General features: G+C 34.7%; 1 protein-coding gene across 1 annotated transcript; it reads right to left on the reverse strand.

Annotated features, from left to right (window-relative positions):
* Window positions 1-5,589: 5,589 nt before the first annotated feature.
* Window positions 5,590-14,969, reverse strand: LOC143251571 (lymphocyte antigen 75-like). Its single transcript, XM_076502843.1, has 4 exons — window positions 14,792-14,969; window positions 10,209-10,435; window positions 8,504-8,705; window positions 5,590-5,927 (listed from the first exon to the last, which is right to left on the reverse strand). Exons 1-4 carry the CDS (start codon window positions 14,859-14,861, stop codon window positions 5,590-5,592), a joined length of 837 nt encoding a protein of 278 aa, XP_076358958.1. The 5' UTR covers window positions 14,862-14,969.
* Between the last annotated feature and the right edge of the window lie 903 nt (window positions 14,970-15,872).

Here is a 15,872-nt window from a genome sequence, read left to right on the forward strand (position 1 = left end):
TTTCTTTATTTGAAGCATGGTAAAAACATGCAGTGCAATCGAAGGTTTTACGAAATATTCACGTTATAAGACTAGTCTCTGACTGAGTAATATATGTCTGTAATATTAACAAAATGCCTTCACATTACAACTTTACAACTGTTGCAAAAAGTATTAATCTTTCAATACTAATAACGAAATGTAAAATCAAAGTGTTGAAATGGAGTACATGACTGAATGTGGTTGCCGAGAACCTACAGACAGTCATTATCAATACGTACAAAATTGCATCAAAAACTGAATAGTTTTAATGAGCAAGTTACCGTAAATATGAAATATTACAACAAGAAAAAATAAATAATATGTGAAGTGTAATAAATACGCGGTTCTACTAAAAAAAACAAAAACATGCCAGAGGTATGAACAATAATGGTCAATGAAATATTCGTAGGAGAAACCACTTGAAACTGGGGTTTAACGTTTTTATCAAAGTTTTGATCAAACTAAACACGTGTCAGTGTTTTTGCCAAAGATAAATGACAACGCAACTAATAAGAAAAATTAATTCGATGTTTTCGGTACCTGTAACCCCTCCAGTGGTTCCACAGAAAGTCTGGGCTCCCCATGCTGAAAACCGGGTTTCAGTACCCTTGGCAGACACAGCACAGATGACCAATTGTGTCATTTGAGGTTTAACTACGGTACAACAACAACAACAGAAACTACAGTAACGAATATGGAATTATATTAGTGAATATTACTTTTTTAATAAGAAACTGTTTCATTTTTACAAAACTCTAAGCGGATTAGGCTTAAGATCTATAGCTTTTGTAAACTGTTTATTGCAAATAGCCGGATATTTCATTTTGTTAAGTCTTACAGTAAACTTGAACCCCCAAACGTGGTATGGATAACATCAAATTTTGTTTTTTTTCCGCATAATTAGAGAAAATTATATCATTGCATTTAAAATGTCTTGTATTATGGGTTGAAGCTAAGAAAGAAGACTGTAATATTTAACCATGAACAGGGATAACGCAAGGTAAACCACGGTCATGAGAAACAGCAATAATGACTTGTTTTAAGGGAAACGTGCTGACAGATGGAAACTTTCCCTAATAATTCATGCAACAAGAGTCTTTGAATGTTTGAAGTTCCATAAAGTGTGTAAAGAATTACTTTGAATAAGAAGGTATTGATGTATTAACGATAGAATAAGTCATTATGAAGCATTTCAAATACTACTGCGAATAATTTCAATTTTTCGGTTACATTACTGACTAAAGGAAAGTAAATTTTCATTTTCAGGTTCTATTGACTGTCGATAACTTTTGTATGACTACCGCGACCCATGATTTCTAGATCTATTTTCGCTACATCTACATAATTCTATATAAGTGAAATTTACTGCAAAGAAATTATATATTTACACACAGTTTTAACTAACTGACACCAAACAGGCTCGCCCTTTCAGCCGTGGGGGCGTTATAATGTAACCGTCAATCCCACTATTCGTTGGTAAAAGAGTAGCCCAAAAGTTGGCGGTGGGTGGTGATGAGTAGCTGCCTTCCCTCTAGTCTTACACTGCTAAATTAGGGACAGCTAGCGCAGATAGCCCTCGAGTAGCTTTGTGTGAAATTCCAAAAAACAAACTAAACTGTTTTTGTTTTTTTGAATTTCGCGCAAAGCTACACGAGGGCTATCTGCGCTAGCCGTCCTTAATTTATTGGTGTAAGAAAAGAGGGAAGGCAACTAGTCATCACCACCCACCACCAACTCTTGGGCTACACTTTTACCAAAGAATAGTGGGATTTACCGTAACATTATAACGCCCCCATGGCTGAAAAAACGAGCATGTTTGGTGCGGCGGGGATTCGAAACCGCGACCCTCAGATTAGGAGTCGAACGCCTTCACCCAACTGGCCATGCTAGGCCTTTATTTTTTGAGATCGTGGTAATCCTTAAGTCTTTGGTCACTGAAGATTTTTCCTTGGATCTATTACGTTAATTTAAAGATGTGTTTTCTAGAGATAAAAGTTTTTGCAAGACATTTTTACAGTTGGCTGAAAGTGATATAAGTAAACATAGATAACAAAGAAATTGATATACCTGCAACATTAAAAACAAACAATTTATTATTATAAACAGCAGACGATATTAAGTTTTATTGAAATTTCGTATTCCAAATACCTTGTGTTAAATATGGTCACCAGAGGGATTACTCTGCTAAGTAAAAGTAAAAACTAAAACTTTATTATCATTTCACTGTACATTAACTTTTTTACATAGCATATGTTTGTTAGTAATCATCCACTAGTTTTCGTCCTTGGTTGTGAAACCTAATAAGTCTCTCAACACAAACGTTTCTCAACTAGATAATACCTATTTCTCATACATACATTCACATATATTAATAACATTTTCTTAAGCTGTTGTCTTACTGACTAAGATAAAGTAGGCCACCTTACGAAAAAACACAAAGACATTTTCAAGAAATTTTTCTCAGTTTTCTTGTCAACTATAGCAGCAGTTTGTTAGAAAACATACTCGTCTTTAATTCAGAACGGAGATTTGATGAAAAAAAGTCGTTTCTTATTGATCGACATGGAAGCCATTGTTTTCTTTAATACTAAATTGGACAAATAATGTTTGGTTTCTCTCTATTTCAACTGCCGCTTGTAAAACGTAATTCAAATAATTTGATGATTGAAATGTTATTTCTTCTGAAAGTAGAAATAAAATAGAAAAAGGGATCATTAATCAATAATTCACAATGTTCTTAAACCGCAATGTGTACTACCAGAAAACTAGAGTCTGAACGTTTAGGAAAGTCCATGAGAACACGAAACACAATGCTCTCAAACCGCAATGTGTACTACCAGAAAACTAGAAAGTCTGAACGTTTAGGAAAGTCCTTGAGAACACTAAACACAATGCTCTCAAACCGCAATGTGTACTACCAGAAAACTAGAAAGTCTGAACGTTTAGGAAAGTCCTTGAGAACACGAAACTGTTGTTGGAAACTGACTTACGCAAATTGTAGAGTGTATGACATTTTAGTTGTTATAAACACAAATTTCTCAAGAAAATATTTGGCGGAAGAGAGTGTATTTTACTTTAACATGTGAAACTTGTGTAGTAATTCATAGTCTTTAAAGTTAAAAGAAACATTTTACTTTTTCACGAAGTTTTTTCGGTATATGAATAATTTCTTTTCTTATGCTATCGGAACATTTCCTTAATATCTAGATAAAAATTTGAATGATTTTCAGGACTATCAAGCAAGGTGCTAAGTTATTTTAAATCCTTACTTCTTATTAAGGGATGAGCATTTTTCTCACTTAGGCTGATGTTTGATACCCCTTATATGCCCCCAGTACTACAGAGTTATGTCTGCAGACTCACAACGCTATAAACCTGATTTCGATACCCCTGCTGGGCAAAGCACAGATAGCGCTTTGTGTAACTTTGTGCTTAGCTACAAACAAGCAAAGAAGGCTTTTGTCTAGGTTCATTTTCTATTGGCAAAACATTATTCTAGTGGGCCTTTAGGACGACATTACGTATTATGTAGTTACTATAGCAACTCTCAACGCGCACATTTGTATGTGACGTTTTATTTATATCTCAATTCTTGTTTTTCTTCTATTTTCTTATTTGTAACCTTAATATTTAATCGTAAGATAATATTTAAAATATTTGATGTTAAGCACCCTAATTATATATATGCGCAAAATAATCTCGTGTTTCACTCTCGATTAATTGTTATAACTTACATTTGTCTAAACATAACAACCTGATTGTATTCTGTCCAATTTAATGGTTGTCTTTATGTTATGGTAAGATTGGGTATAACATTGAAATGAGAAAAAATTGCAGAATTTCCTCTGTAAATACGTTTGTAAATTTCGTATTAAAAATCCAATTGAATATAAATTAAATTATGGGAAAACTTAATTGTATTTTTTAGTCTAATCTGGGAAGAAAACGGTGTATAAGAAGTTAGTTAGTATGATTAACATATTAAATATATCATTTTTAGACTCCATTTGTCAGACTTACTGTGATAGGTTAAAAATATATAGAATATGTAGTTTGATTTGTTTGTTTGTGAAATTCGCGCAAACCTACTCGAGGGCTATCTGCGCGAGCCTTCCCTAATTTAGTTAGTCATCACCACCCACCGCCAACTCTTGGGTTACTCTTTTGCCAAAGAATAATGGGATTGACTGTCACATTATAACGCCCCCACGGCTAAAACAGCGAGCATGTTTGGTGCGACAAGGATGCGAACCCGCGACCCTCGAATTTCGAGTCGAACGCCTTAACACGCTTGGCCATGCCGGGCCCCTTCACATTTATATGCTCTTCCAACCAATAAAATTTCGAAATTTAAACTCTTGTTTTTATTTGCAATACGACTAAAATATTTTCCGTAGAAGAGCAATGTAACATAATTTACATATCTGTAAAACAAACTCGAACTCGATTCGAATCTTAATCAGAACGACCACGCTGGCTGGCTTGTCTCTACTTTAGTGTTGTAACGTGTAATGAATACTCTTTGTATAATTCAGATAACCATTCACGCGCTTTCACAAAATATTAAAATTATTTTATATGGTCTGATATAATAAATACTTAGTGACGACTTCGATTAACCGACTGGGGCCCGGCATGGCCAGGTGGTTAGGGAGCTCAAATCCCAATCACACCGAACATACTCGCCCTTTCAGCCGTGGGGGCGTATAATGCGTCGGTCAATTCCAATATTCGTTGATAAAAGAGTAACTCAAGAGTTGGCGGTGGGTGATGATGACTAGCTGCCTCCCCTCTAGTCTTACATCGCTAAATTAGGGACGGCTAGCGCAGATAGCCCTCGTGTAGCTTTGCGCGAAATTCAAAAAACAAAGAAACAAAAATTAACCGACTGTTCTTTAATTAACAAACGAAATAACTTTATCTTTCTTCACAAACACTTAATCACATATTCAACGCACAAGAGGAGATCATACATACATGCATTCAACTATTAGAATCAATACAATCAATAATAAAATTTCTAATTCTTTCGTAACGATTCGCTCTGTGGTCACATACTTCATTAATCACCAATTACACTTCCTAGACTTACCTTCAGAAGACGAAACGACAAACGAATGTTTCCTTCAAAAAAGAAATAATCAGACAAGATTTGCTCAAGATTAACGATCTTTTCAAAATAAAAATGTCACTTAGGTGTAAATTAGATCATTTAAGAAAAATGCAGAAATTATAATGAAGAGTCGTAAGCAAAATAATGGGATTGAGGCCTAAATGTCTGTTCTATAATTCAAGCGCAAATTTCATACAAAATTGATATCTGATATTATGATAAACAAAATATTATATTAACAATATTTTTAAATAAGTATAAAATAGTGTTAAATAAAATACTACAAGTTTCACAGAGAAAACTAAATACAAGAAATATAAATCACCTAGAAAATACAGATTATATATGTATATCATCTCTAAAGAGAAAAATTAATAGTAGTGTATTAGATCATTAAATATATTACATTGGAAACATATTTTCGACCTCTCGAAATGTAATAAAGTTCATAAATATTAAAAATAATAATACTTGCCTAAGAAAAATGGTAGATGGCGACAAATGTATCCCTTGGTCGCGTTACATTGGTCTGTTTTCAGTACCTTAAGGCCAGGAACGTATAATTCGCACAGAACTTTCAACGAGTTGGTCTCATTATTCTGAATCCATAACCCACCACCAGGTGGTCTGTATTTAATTAAACTCTGGATTATTTCAAGAGTGTGAATGTCCTTTACTACTGCAAGCATTGACCCATATTTTCCACAAGACAGAACTGCTTCTTCATACGTCATATTTACGTCTCGAAAAGTATAACAGAAATGATTTCCTGCAGTATACCAGTCTGCACATTCTGACAAAAATCACAGAGAAAACAAATAACATGTCTTTATTTGTATTAATAATTCATTAAAGAAATAGGTTACTGAGCAATTTACCGTTAGAACCTCGCCATAAAAAATACTAGCATTGCCTGTATTTCACTTTAAAAAAGAATATTATTTGTTATACTATGAGCATATGGCTGAATTATATTGCAAAAATATTATGGTTATATCTTTCTAATTAATTATTAATATTTTAATGTGGATCTATTGATTTTTTTTATTTTTCTTATTTTGCCGTTACATGATGTTTAATGTAAAACACTCTGAATTTGTGCTTGTATAACGAAAAACGAAATTTAGTAATAGGCGCGTGCAATAACGAAATGTCACATTGAAACCATCTACTGTTTTTGCGTGTGTATATTTACTGCCACATCTGTTCACTCACTAGAAGACTGTCTGGTTTATAAACAACAGCTCTGTTCAAAAAGTAAAGAAAAGCTTTGTTGTTTTTTATTATCTTACTGTGTGTCTGTACGTCTGTGTATTTTTGTTATACCATTAATTATATATTCGATATTTCGTATAGCCTATTTTTGTTTGTCCATTATTTTTTCTGTATGTCCAACCATAGTTTAACCACCTCCACGTCATATCTAACATATTTACTTTTTCTCTTTGTGTTTAATCGCTTTTTGTCCTTCCATTTGTTCAGCCATCTTGTTCAGTGTTTCTATCAGTTTAGTATTTATCTTTCCTTCTTTTCGTCCAAATGGTTAGGGCGCCCGACTCGTAATCTGAGGGTCGCAGATTTATATCCCTGTCATACCAATCATATTCATCGTTTCAGCCGTGAGGGTGTTATAATGTGGCGGCAAATCCCACTCTTCGTTGGTAAAAGAGTAGCCCAAGAGTTGGCGGTGGGTGATGATGACTAGTACTTCCCTCTAGTCTTACACTGCTAATTTAGCGATGCAAACTGCATTGAAGAGTTCATTGGTGATAAGAAAATAAAAAGCAAAATCCGCTAAATCAAACATGAAAAGAAGAAGAAATGGTAAGCAGCTGAACTGGATACTTGTTGGAAGGTTAACATGTTAAATTGTGTACTTGTTGGAAGGTTATCATGTTAAATTGTGTACTTGTTGGAAGGTTAACATGTTAAATTGTGTACTTGTTGGAAGGTTAACATGTTAAATTGTGTACTTGTTGGAAGGTTAACATGTTAAATTGTGTACTTGTTGGAAGGTTAACATGTTAAATTGTGTACTTGTTGGAAGGTTAACATGTTAAATTGTGTACTTGTTGGAAGGTTAACATGTTAAATTGTGTACTTGTTGGAAGGTTAACATGTTAAATTGTGCACTTCTCAGAAAGTTAACATGACAAATTGTGTACTTGTTGGAAGGTTAACATGTTACATTGTGTACTTCTTGGAAGGTTAACATGTTAAATTATGTACTTGTTGGAAGGTTAACATGTTAAATTGTGTACTTGTTGGAAGGTTAACATGTTAAATTGTGTACTTGTTGGAAGGTTATCATGTTAAATTGTGTACTTATGGAAGGTTAACATGATAAATTGTGTACTTGTTGGAAGGTTAACATGTTAAATTGTGTACTTGTTGGAAGGTTAACATGACAAATTGTGTACTTGTTGGAAGGTTAACATATTAAATTGTGTACTTGTTGAAGGTTAACATGTTAAATTGTGTACTTGTTGGAAGGTTAACATGTTAAATTGTGTACTTGTTGGAAGGTTAACATGACAAATTGTGTACTTGTTGGAAGGTTAACATATTAAATTGTGTACTTGTTGAAAGGTTAACATGTTAAATTGTGTACTTGTTGGAAGGTTAACATGTTAAATTGTGCACTTCTCAGAAAGTTAACATGACAAATTGTGTACTTGTTGGAAGGTTAACATGTTACATTGTGTACTTGTTGGAAGGTTAACATGTTAAATTGTGCACTTCTCAGAAAGTTAAAATGATAAATTGTGTACTTGTTGGAAGGTTAACATTATGAATTGTGTACTTGTCAGAAGGTTAACATAATTTGTCATTTATCTGCATGAAAGAATGAAACACAAAAGAACAAGAAAATAAAGCTAAAGATGTAATTTTTTTACAGTTTTACAGAAAACGCAGATTAGATTACAATTTTGAAATGATCATAAAATTCCGAGTATTTATCCCGAAAAAAAACACCCTTGAGAATATTTTCCACTGTTCTATTTTATTACTAAATGCTCTATATCAGAGTTCAAATTATACAATTAACGTTCCACATATATCGGCAATATGTCAGGAAATTTTGCCACCCCGCGGTATGCATTACGTATTAAACAATATGTGTTTAAACATGGGCTTCTCACATCGGCTTCCACGTATAGTTAAACGTTTTAGGTCTTCCTTTTTACAATGGAAGAAAATCTCTCTCACAGACCATGGTTTTGATATGTTAGAAAATGATCAAATTACATCATTTTTTCCCAAGGCCTTGGCATAGATTCTTTATATTCAGGTGATAGTACGCTAAAATCTATAAAAAATATATAAATATCGAGATAAAATTGAAATTGTGATGGCTGACATCCTTACCTTGTGAATTATTTACAGACTTTTCACAAATGGCGTGGTAGGTGGAAGAACAAGTTATGTCCCCAATATAGAGATTAAATTTTGTTGATATTCGAGCACAGCTGAGACCAACAGGATCATTTGGTTGTCTGTCACCCCAGAGCATGAAATCAGAAGAGAGGACTGAAGAATCACTAAAAATCCAGTTTCCATCTTTTTCGAGCTATGCAACAGTTAAAAAAAAAACAACAGATTTAAATACTAAACATTTAAAATTAGGAACATGAGATATTATATTTGCTACTCCTAATAATTTGTTTCTCGTTCGGTTTTCCATTGACTACTGATCAGAGTATTTGTGAAACTGATTCCTCATAACGCAACTGTGATTTAATTCTAATAACACTATAGCGCTTAAATACCATACGCATACCCCAATCAAGTAACATGAATTATGAAAGGTCTCTAACTTTTGTACAAAGTTAGCAAGATTCACCTTTTCTGTTTATTTTTTTTTACATTAAAGCAAAACGTAAAAAAAATTAAATAAAATAAACTGGGGCGCACTTGTTTGTTTTTGTTTTTTTTTAATTTTGCGCAAAGCAACACGAGGGTTATTGTTTTTTGAATTTTGACCAAAGCTACACGAGACCTATCTGCGCTAGCCGTCCCTAATTTAGCAGTGTGAGAGTAGAGAAAAGGCATCTAGTCATCACCACCCACCGCCATATCTTTTACCAAAGAATAGTGTGATTGACCGTAATATTGTAACGCCCCCACGGCTGAAAGGGCGAACATGTTTGGTGCGACCGAGATTCGAACCCGCGACCCTCAGATTACGAGGCGAACGCCTTAACCCATCTGGCCATGTCGAGCCTATGTGATGGAGGTATGCGCTTTAATATGTGCGTCTCGGTCCGGCATGGTCAGGTGACTTAAGGCGTTCGATTCGTAATCTGAGGGTCGCGGCTTCGAATCCCCGTCGCACCGAACATGCTCGCCCTTTCAACCGTGGGGACGTTATAATATAACGGTCAATCCCACTATTCGTTGGTAAAAGAGTAGCCCAAGAGTTGGCGCTGGCTGGTGATGACTAGCTGCCTTCCCTCTAGTCTTACACTGCTAAATTAGGGACGACTAGCGCAGATAGCCCTTGTGTAGCTTTGCGCGAAATTAAAAAAACAAAACACACACACTCCATCACATAGCGTTGGTCATATTCAGTTCTTAAGAAATACGTTATACAAGGACATGGACCATTTTTTCAAGACAATGCGAAATAATATTTTACATAGGCCTGCCAAATTTCATCAAAATAGGAGAATTTATGACTGAGTTATACAGCAAAATTAGTATGAAAAATTCATTCCCATGTTAAGAAATAAGGAGTTTTTTATTTTAGTGACCTTGCTGTGACCTTGACCCTCCTTAAACTAATCACTAGTAAGTTGGGTCTCATAGTCCAAGTGTATACCAACGGTCGTTCAAATCTATTCAGCCGTTTTCGAGAAACCTTGCTGACAAACAAACACACCTTCACACAGGAGTGAAAACACAAACTCCGTTAACATTCAGTGGCGGGAAGCGATCATCGCGTGTGTGATGCTGATTTTCGAAACAAAAATCATTCAATAACAAACTATATTCTTATAACAAAAACGATTACTTTCAATACAAATCAAAACTTTGGTTCAGGAATACAAATGAATGCTGTGTGAGAACTAACTTCGCGTAAGCCAATCCAATGATCTGTGGCGTAAGAAACCTGAAGTTGAGACTGCAAAAAAATCTGTTCTTCTTCGTTCGAGAGGTCAATCGTAGCAAGCTGAGCTCCATCTGACTTACAGACTCCTGCAGCTACTGACCAGGAGAGTAGTTCTGTAGTTGCAACCTTGTAGCAAAATCCGTTCTTATAGATGTAGTCTCGGGCACAAGTACTATTTGCTTGGGTTACTATAGAGATAAAAAGAGAGAGAGAGGAAAAACCTTTCAGTCTGTATCTCTAGATTATAGTGACAAACACTTACATACTATTGTTTGTTAAAATGTAACTGAAAAAAGACAATAACGATTAAAAGTTTGTAAACTGAAACAATCAACAACTTTCTGTTACTCGGAGCAACTGATCCCATAATACATATCGTATAATTTAATTAAATTAATAATATTATTATTATAATATTGAAGTTATAAACAGCGGCAACACAAACCAGCTTCTGGAGTACTTTAATCGAATAGTGGAATCTGACTACCAGTCTTATAACGCACCCATAGCCTTAAAGTGGGATACGTTTTTTTTTAATTCGTAACGGGACGTAAATTAGTGTGAGAGGCGAACCGTTAAGCCGCGCTCGATCCTTTGTCACAAGATGATAAGTCTTCCCTTTCAATAGTTACTATATCTGCAACTAATTGTTTAGGTCCTGGCATGTCCTGGTTACTATGACGCTCGACCACAAACTGAGGACCTCGGGTTCGAATCCCAATCCCACGAAACATTTTCGCCCTGTTAGTCGTGGGGACATTATGAAGTGGTGATACATGGTGATACATCTTTCAGCCGTGGGGGCGTTATAATGTAACAGTCAATCCCACTATTCATTGGTAAAAGAGTAGTCCAAGAGTTGACGGTAGGTGATGTCATCTAACTGCTTTCTCTACTAGGATTTTTAACTTATTCCATGCACTTTATTATATTATTTACTTGGAAATTTGACTATTTGTGATGGATTTACAAGACTGTTCAGTGCAAATGTTATTATTTTGTTTAGCTTGTGTGTTAATATTTAAATGATTGTTTAGTTTTTCACAGCAAGATTGTTGAAAGTTAGTCATTTTGAAGGCGATAGTTGTGGGAAGATTGGTTACATAATTGGGAAAGTTGTTTGTTTTGCTTTTGTTTTTTGAATTTCGCGCAAAGCTACTTGAGGGCTATCTGCGCTAGCCGTCCCTAATTTAGCAGTGTAAAACTAGAGGGAAGGCAGCCAATCATCGCCACCCACCGCCAAGTCTTGGGCTACCCTTTTACCAACGAATAGTGGAATTGACCGTCACATTATAACACCCCCACGGCTAAAAGGGCGAGCACGTTTGGCGCGACGGGGATGCGAACCCGCGATCCTCGGATTACGAGTTGCACGTCTTAACCCACCTGGCCATGCCGGGTCAACTAGGAAAGAATCGTACCTTGTGTTTGCAACTATATTGTTGATGTTACGTTGCCCGAGTATTCAGTATTTTTCGAGACCTCAGTGAATAAGATATTTATGTAGGTGGCTCCATAAGATATTTAGGGTAGGTCAAGAGAAGTACTGAAGTAGTGAAGTGAAATAAACTAGAAAACAGTTATAAAACTGAAGTTAGATGTCTTGTGAGTGATTAGTTTTAAATGTTGATATTTGAAACTAAATTTCACAATTTCACAGCAATAATAATAAGAATTTCTTTTGTCAAATGGTATTATAAAGTAATTAAATCACATTAAGTAGACTTTTGGTAAGAAAATAAATAATTTGTGAACATACGTTTGACTTGTTTTAAATACATTATTTTAAAATAAGTAGAGTGTGTGCTGTTCGTTTTTTTTCGTATTTATCGCCAACAAGTTACAGAAACCTACTCTAAAAGAATCCTCAATCTATTTATTCATAAGACTCTGATAATTTGATTTCATGTGCTCCCTGCTAGGACAGCGTTAAGTCTTCGGATTTACAAAGCTAAAATTAAGGGCTCGATTCCCCAAGGTCGACCTAACAGATAGCCCCATGTGGCTTTACTATAAGAAAATACATACACACACATTGATTTCGTGTACGGACTGCAATAAAGATCAAACGTAAGCTGTATTTTTATAAAAAATAGGCTTAGTTGTAAGATTTGTTTAATGTCACGATGTGTTAAGGGCAGAGTGAATTAAACTTAATTATATACATACTTTAATAGCATATTTATTTTAATCCGTTATGATATCATCCAAACTGACCCCAAGCTTACCTCCTACTTAATGAAGAAAAGAAGAGGACTTATTGTATTTAATTATTTAATTGATCTGAAGCACAGCTAAATTAGATGTTTATTGCTTTGAATCTTTACTATACAAGTAATAATCGTCTAATTGCATAGTCAGAATGCAGTTTCTTTCTTTCTTTTTTACCACAAAAAATTCGCAATTATGGATCTACAGTCCATCACACTAACCACTGTTAATTAAACCCATAATTTTTCTGTTTATAAACTGAAAGGAATCTGAAATATTGCAAACACAGACAAACGTTTTGTCAAATTCCTGTATAAAAAACTGCTATTGGATTGTGTTCATCCCGAAAGAGGCAATTATTAATTTTTATCAAGAATTTATCAAATTTATTTCAATTAATTGTTGTTTTCTTTTGGTTATTGAATCGCAACAATTTATGTCGTTCGATCTTATTAAAATTACATTTGAAACCCCGTAATATAATATTTCTTTTAACATGAGATCGGCATGGTCAGGTGACTGGAGAGCTCGACTCGTAATCTGAGAGTCGAGGGCTCGAGTACCCGTCACACCAAGCATACTCGCCCTTTCAGCTATGAGGGCGTTATAAGCGTCGATCAATCCCACTATTCTTTGGTAAAAGAGTAGCTCAAGAGTTGGTAATAGGTGGTGATGACTAGCGCAGATAATCCTTGTGTAGCTTTGTGCGAATTTAAGAAAATAAACAAGCAAACAAACAAAAAATTATTTTAACAAAAGCTTTCTTTATAAACATATTAAGCAGCAAGAATTATTGCATCCCCCTTAAAATTGTAGAAAGAGGACAAGAGAATATGTATGCTTGCCCCTCTCCAAAAATATACAAAAATCTGGAAGATTTAGCTTTGATTAAGCACAAAACTACCCAATGTGTTTTTTGCACATTGTTCGCTGCAAGACTGGAGTATGGAATTTTAGTGTTATATCTCACCATACCTTACCGCGTAGCTGTCTTGGTCAAACTAGAAAACTGAGAGATAGCGTAAACAATTATAATATAAATTTTGCCCCGTCTTCATGAAACAAAACAAAATACAAGAACATTTTTCAGTTTAATTCGTTATTTTTTTTACAAAATAACAATGCACTATACGAAAATATCCACAAATGATACGTGAACCATTAAGGCTTATGGACATGATTTCTTACTAAAAACCCTTAAAATGATTTTAATAATTTCTAATGCATAATACAAAAATAATTTATAAATAAAGTGTTCTAGCTACAAATCCGAGAATTTCCAATTCACTTTTCGTTGCCACAAAGACGCGCTCGGAACTACGAGATTGGCAGTCAAATCCTATTAGTTGATTAGATAAGAGTGTCTCTGGAGTTGGCGTTGAGTGTTATTTACTGGCTGCCTTCCTTCTAATCTATTAGTAACCATTGGTAGATCTGTATGAAAATTATGAATTAAAACAGGCTTTCATATTTGAACAGGAGTGAATTTTCAATAGCTGCGAAACTTGAAATTATTTTAGGCAGGACAAAAGTAAATTAATCTATAAGATCTTGGGCGTGGTCAAGTGTATAAATCGAAAGGGCTTGACCTCCTGAGTTCAAAATTGTAATTAGATCTGAAATTGTTTGAGAGATAACGGAGTTATGAGCTAAACGTTTGTACGTGAAAATGAAAACAAACTCACAGCCGTTCAATGAGTCACTGTGTCACAGCTTGTAACTTATAACATATATTACAAGTCAATATGCAATATTTCTCATAAAGATTAAATAGTATTCCAAGCAGTTTTACAAATTATTAGCTGAAAATTGCCATGAAGTTTGTTTTTTAATTTCGCGCAAAGCTTGTTGTTGTTGTTTGAATTAAGCACAAAGCTACACAATGGGCTATCTGTGCTCTGCCCACCACGGGTATCGAAACCCGGATTTTAGCGTGGAAGTCCGCAGACATACCGCTGAGCCACTGGGGGGCACCGCGCAAAGCTACACGAAGGCCCTCTACAGTAGCCGTTCCTAATTTAGCAGTGTAAGACTAGATGGAAGACAACTAGTCTTCACTGCCGACTCTTGGGCTACTTTTTTACCAACGAATAGTGGGGTTGATTGTCACATTATAACGCCCCGTGGCTGAAAGGTCGAGCATGTTTGGTGCGACGGGGTTTCGAACCCGCGACCTTCAAATTACTAGTCGAGTGTCTTAACCATCTGGTCTGCCCTGAGGTACAAAAGGCTATATATCAATTGCCAATAGTAACAGTATGTAAGGTATAAAATCGAGTCTAAATATTTTGAATGTAACACAATTACAATACGTAAAGTAAATTACTACTTACAAAGCTTCAAGAGAAATATTACTAGAAGCAATCGAATACTTGATTCCAACAAAATATAGTTCCGCTTCATCTTGCATGACAGAATAGTTAACTCCCGTATGAGCGTTGGCAAAACAGCATCCTTTGAGATAAAGCTTAAGATACGAAACGAATGGAGTCTATTTACGTTACCATGTTCGACGTGTGCGCAGCAGGACGTACACGAATATTTCAAACTACGTGTATGTTGCACACGCGCACGCATAATTTGTGGTAAATGTTTGAAATCACATAAGTGTGTTATTATTATTATGTTTTCTTTGTAGCTATATGCACTGATTTGCTGGTTTTTCCTTTCAGCTACATAAACCTTGTGTATTGCAATAACAAATATATTAATCTCAGTTTATTAACAATGAGGGTATATTCCATGTATTCTTCCCTATCCTTTTATTAATAAAAGATTTGTTTTGCAAAAAAAAACAGATATACATATATACATGTAATCATCCTTAAAGGACATCAACTCAATGTTATATTATTATATCAGCAGATAATCCGATGTGGATCTACTATAAGAATACACAAACAAACACAATATTATTATAAATTAATATTTCCACTTAGTATTTTTCATACTTTCACCAATAAACAAGAGGGAAACCTCAAGAGCCGTGGCAATTGAGATTATTTTAGGCATAATAAGAATATATTAAACTGTGATGCTTTTTTTTTTACCTTTTCATTACTATATTTTTGTACGGTGGCGACACCAATCGTGAGGTGTACATATACCCGATTTGATTTTATTATTCATCAGAATTTCTACCAACCTGTACTTATATTAAAATTATTTTAGTCAAGATTGGAATAAATTAATCTATTAGATCTTGGGCGTCATCAAGTACATAAAAAAAAAGGGTATGACATCCTGAGTCCGAAACTGTAATTAGACCTCAAGTTGTTCAAAAGATGTGAACTAAAAGTTTGTACTTGAAGAAAAACTCAGAGCCATTTAATGAGCCGTTATGCCGCGGCGTAAAAGATGTTCAAGATGTCTTTAAATGTAGGCAAACATTTTAAACTTAATACGTTTTCAACA

The sequence above is a fragment of the Tachypleus tridentatus genome, chromosome 6 (assembly GCF_004210375.1).
Source record: "Tachypleus tridentatus isolate NWPU-2018 chromosome 6, ASM421037v1, whole genome shotgun sequence".
Classification (NCBI taxonomy): Eukaryota; Metazoa; Arthropoda; class Merostomata; order Xiphosura; family Limulidae; genus Tachypleus; species Tachypleus tridentatus.

Bases quoted from the DNA above. Each gene is read 5' to 3' on its own strand.
- LOC143251571 (XM_076502843.1), bottom strand. From the start codon at position 14,861: ATGAAGCGGAACTATATTTTGTTGGAATCAAGTATTCGATTGCTTCTA. The intron at 10,436-14,791 runs GTAAGTAGTAAT...TTATCTCTATAG, and splicing joins AATATTTCTCTTGAAGCTTT to TAACCCAAGCAAATAGTACT. The intron at 5,928-8,503 runs GTAAGGATGTCA...GATTTTTGTCAG, and splicing joins GTCTGTAAATAATTCACAAG to AATGTGCAGACTGGTATACT.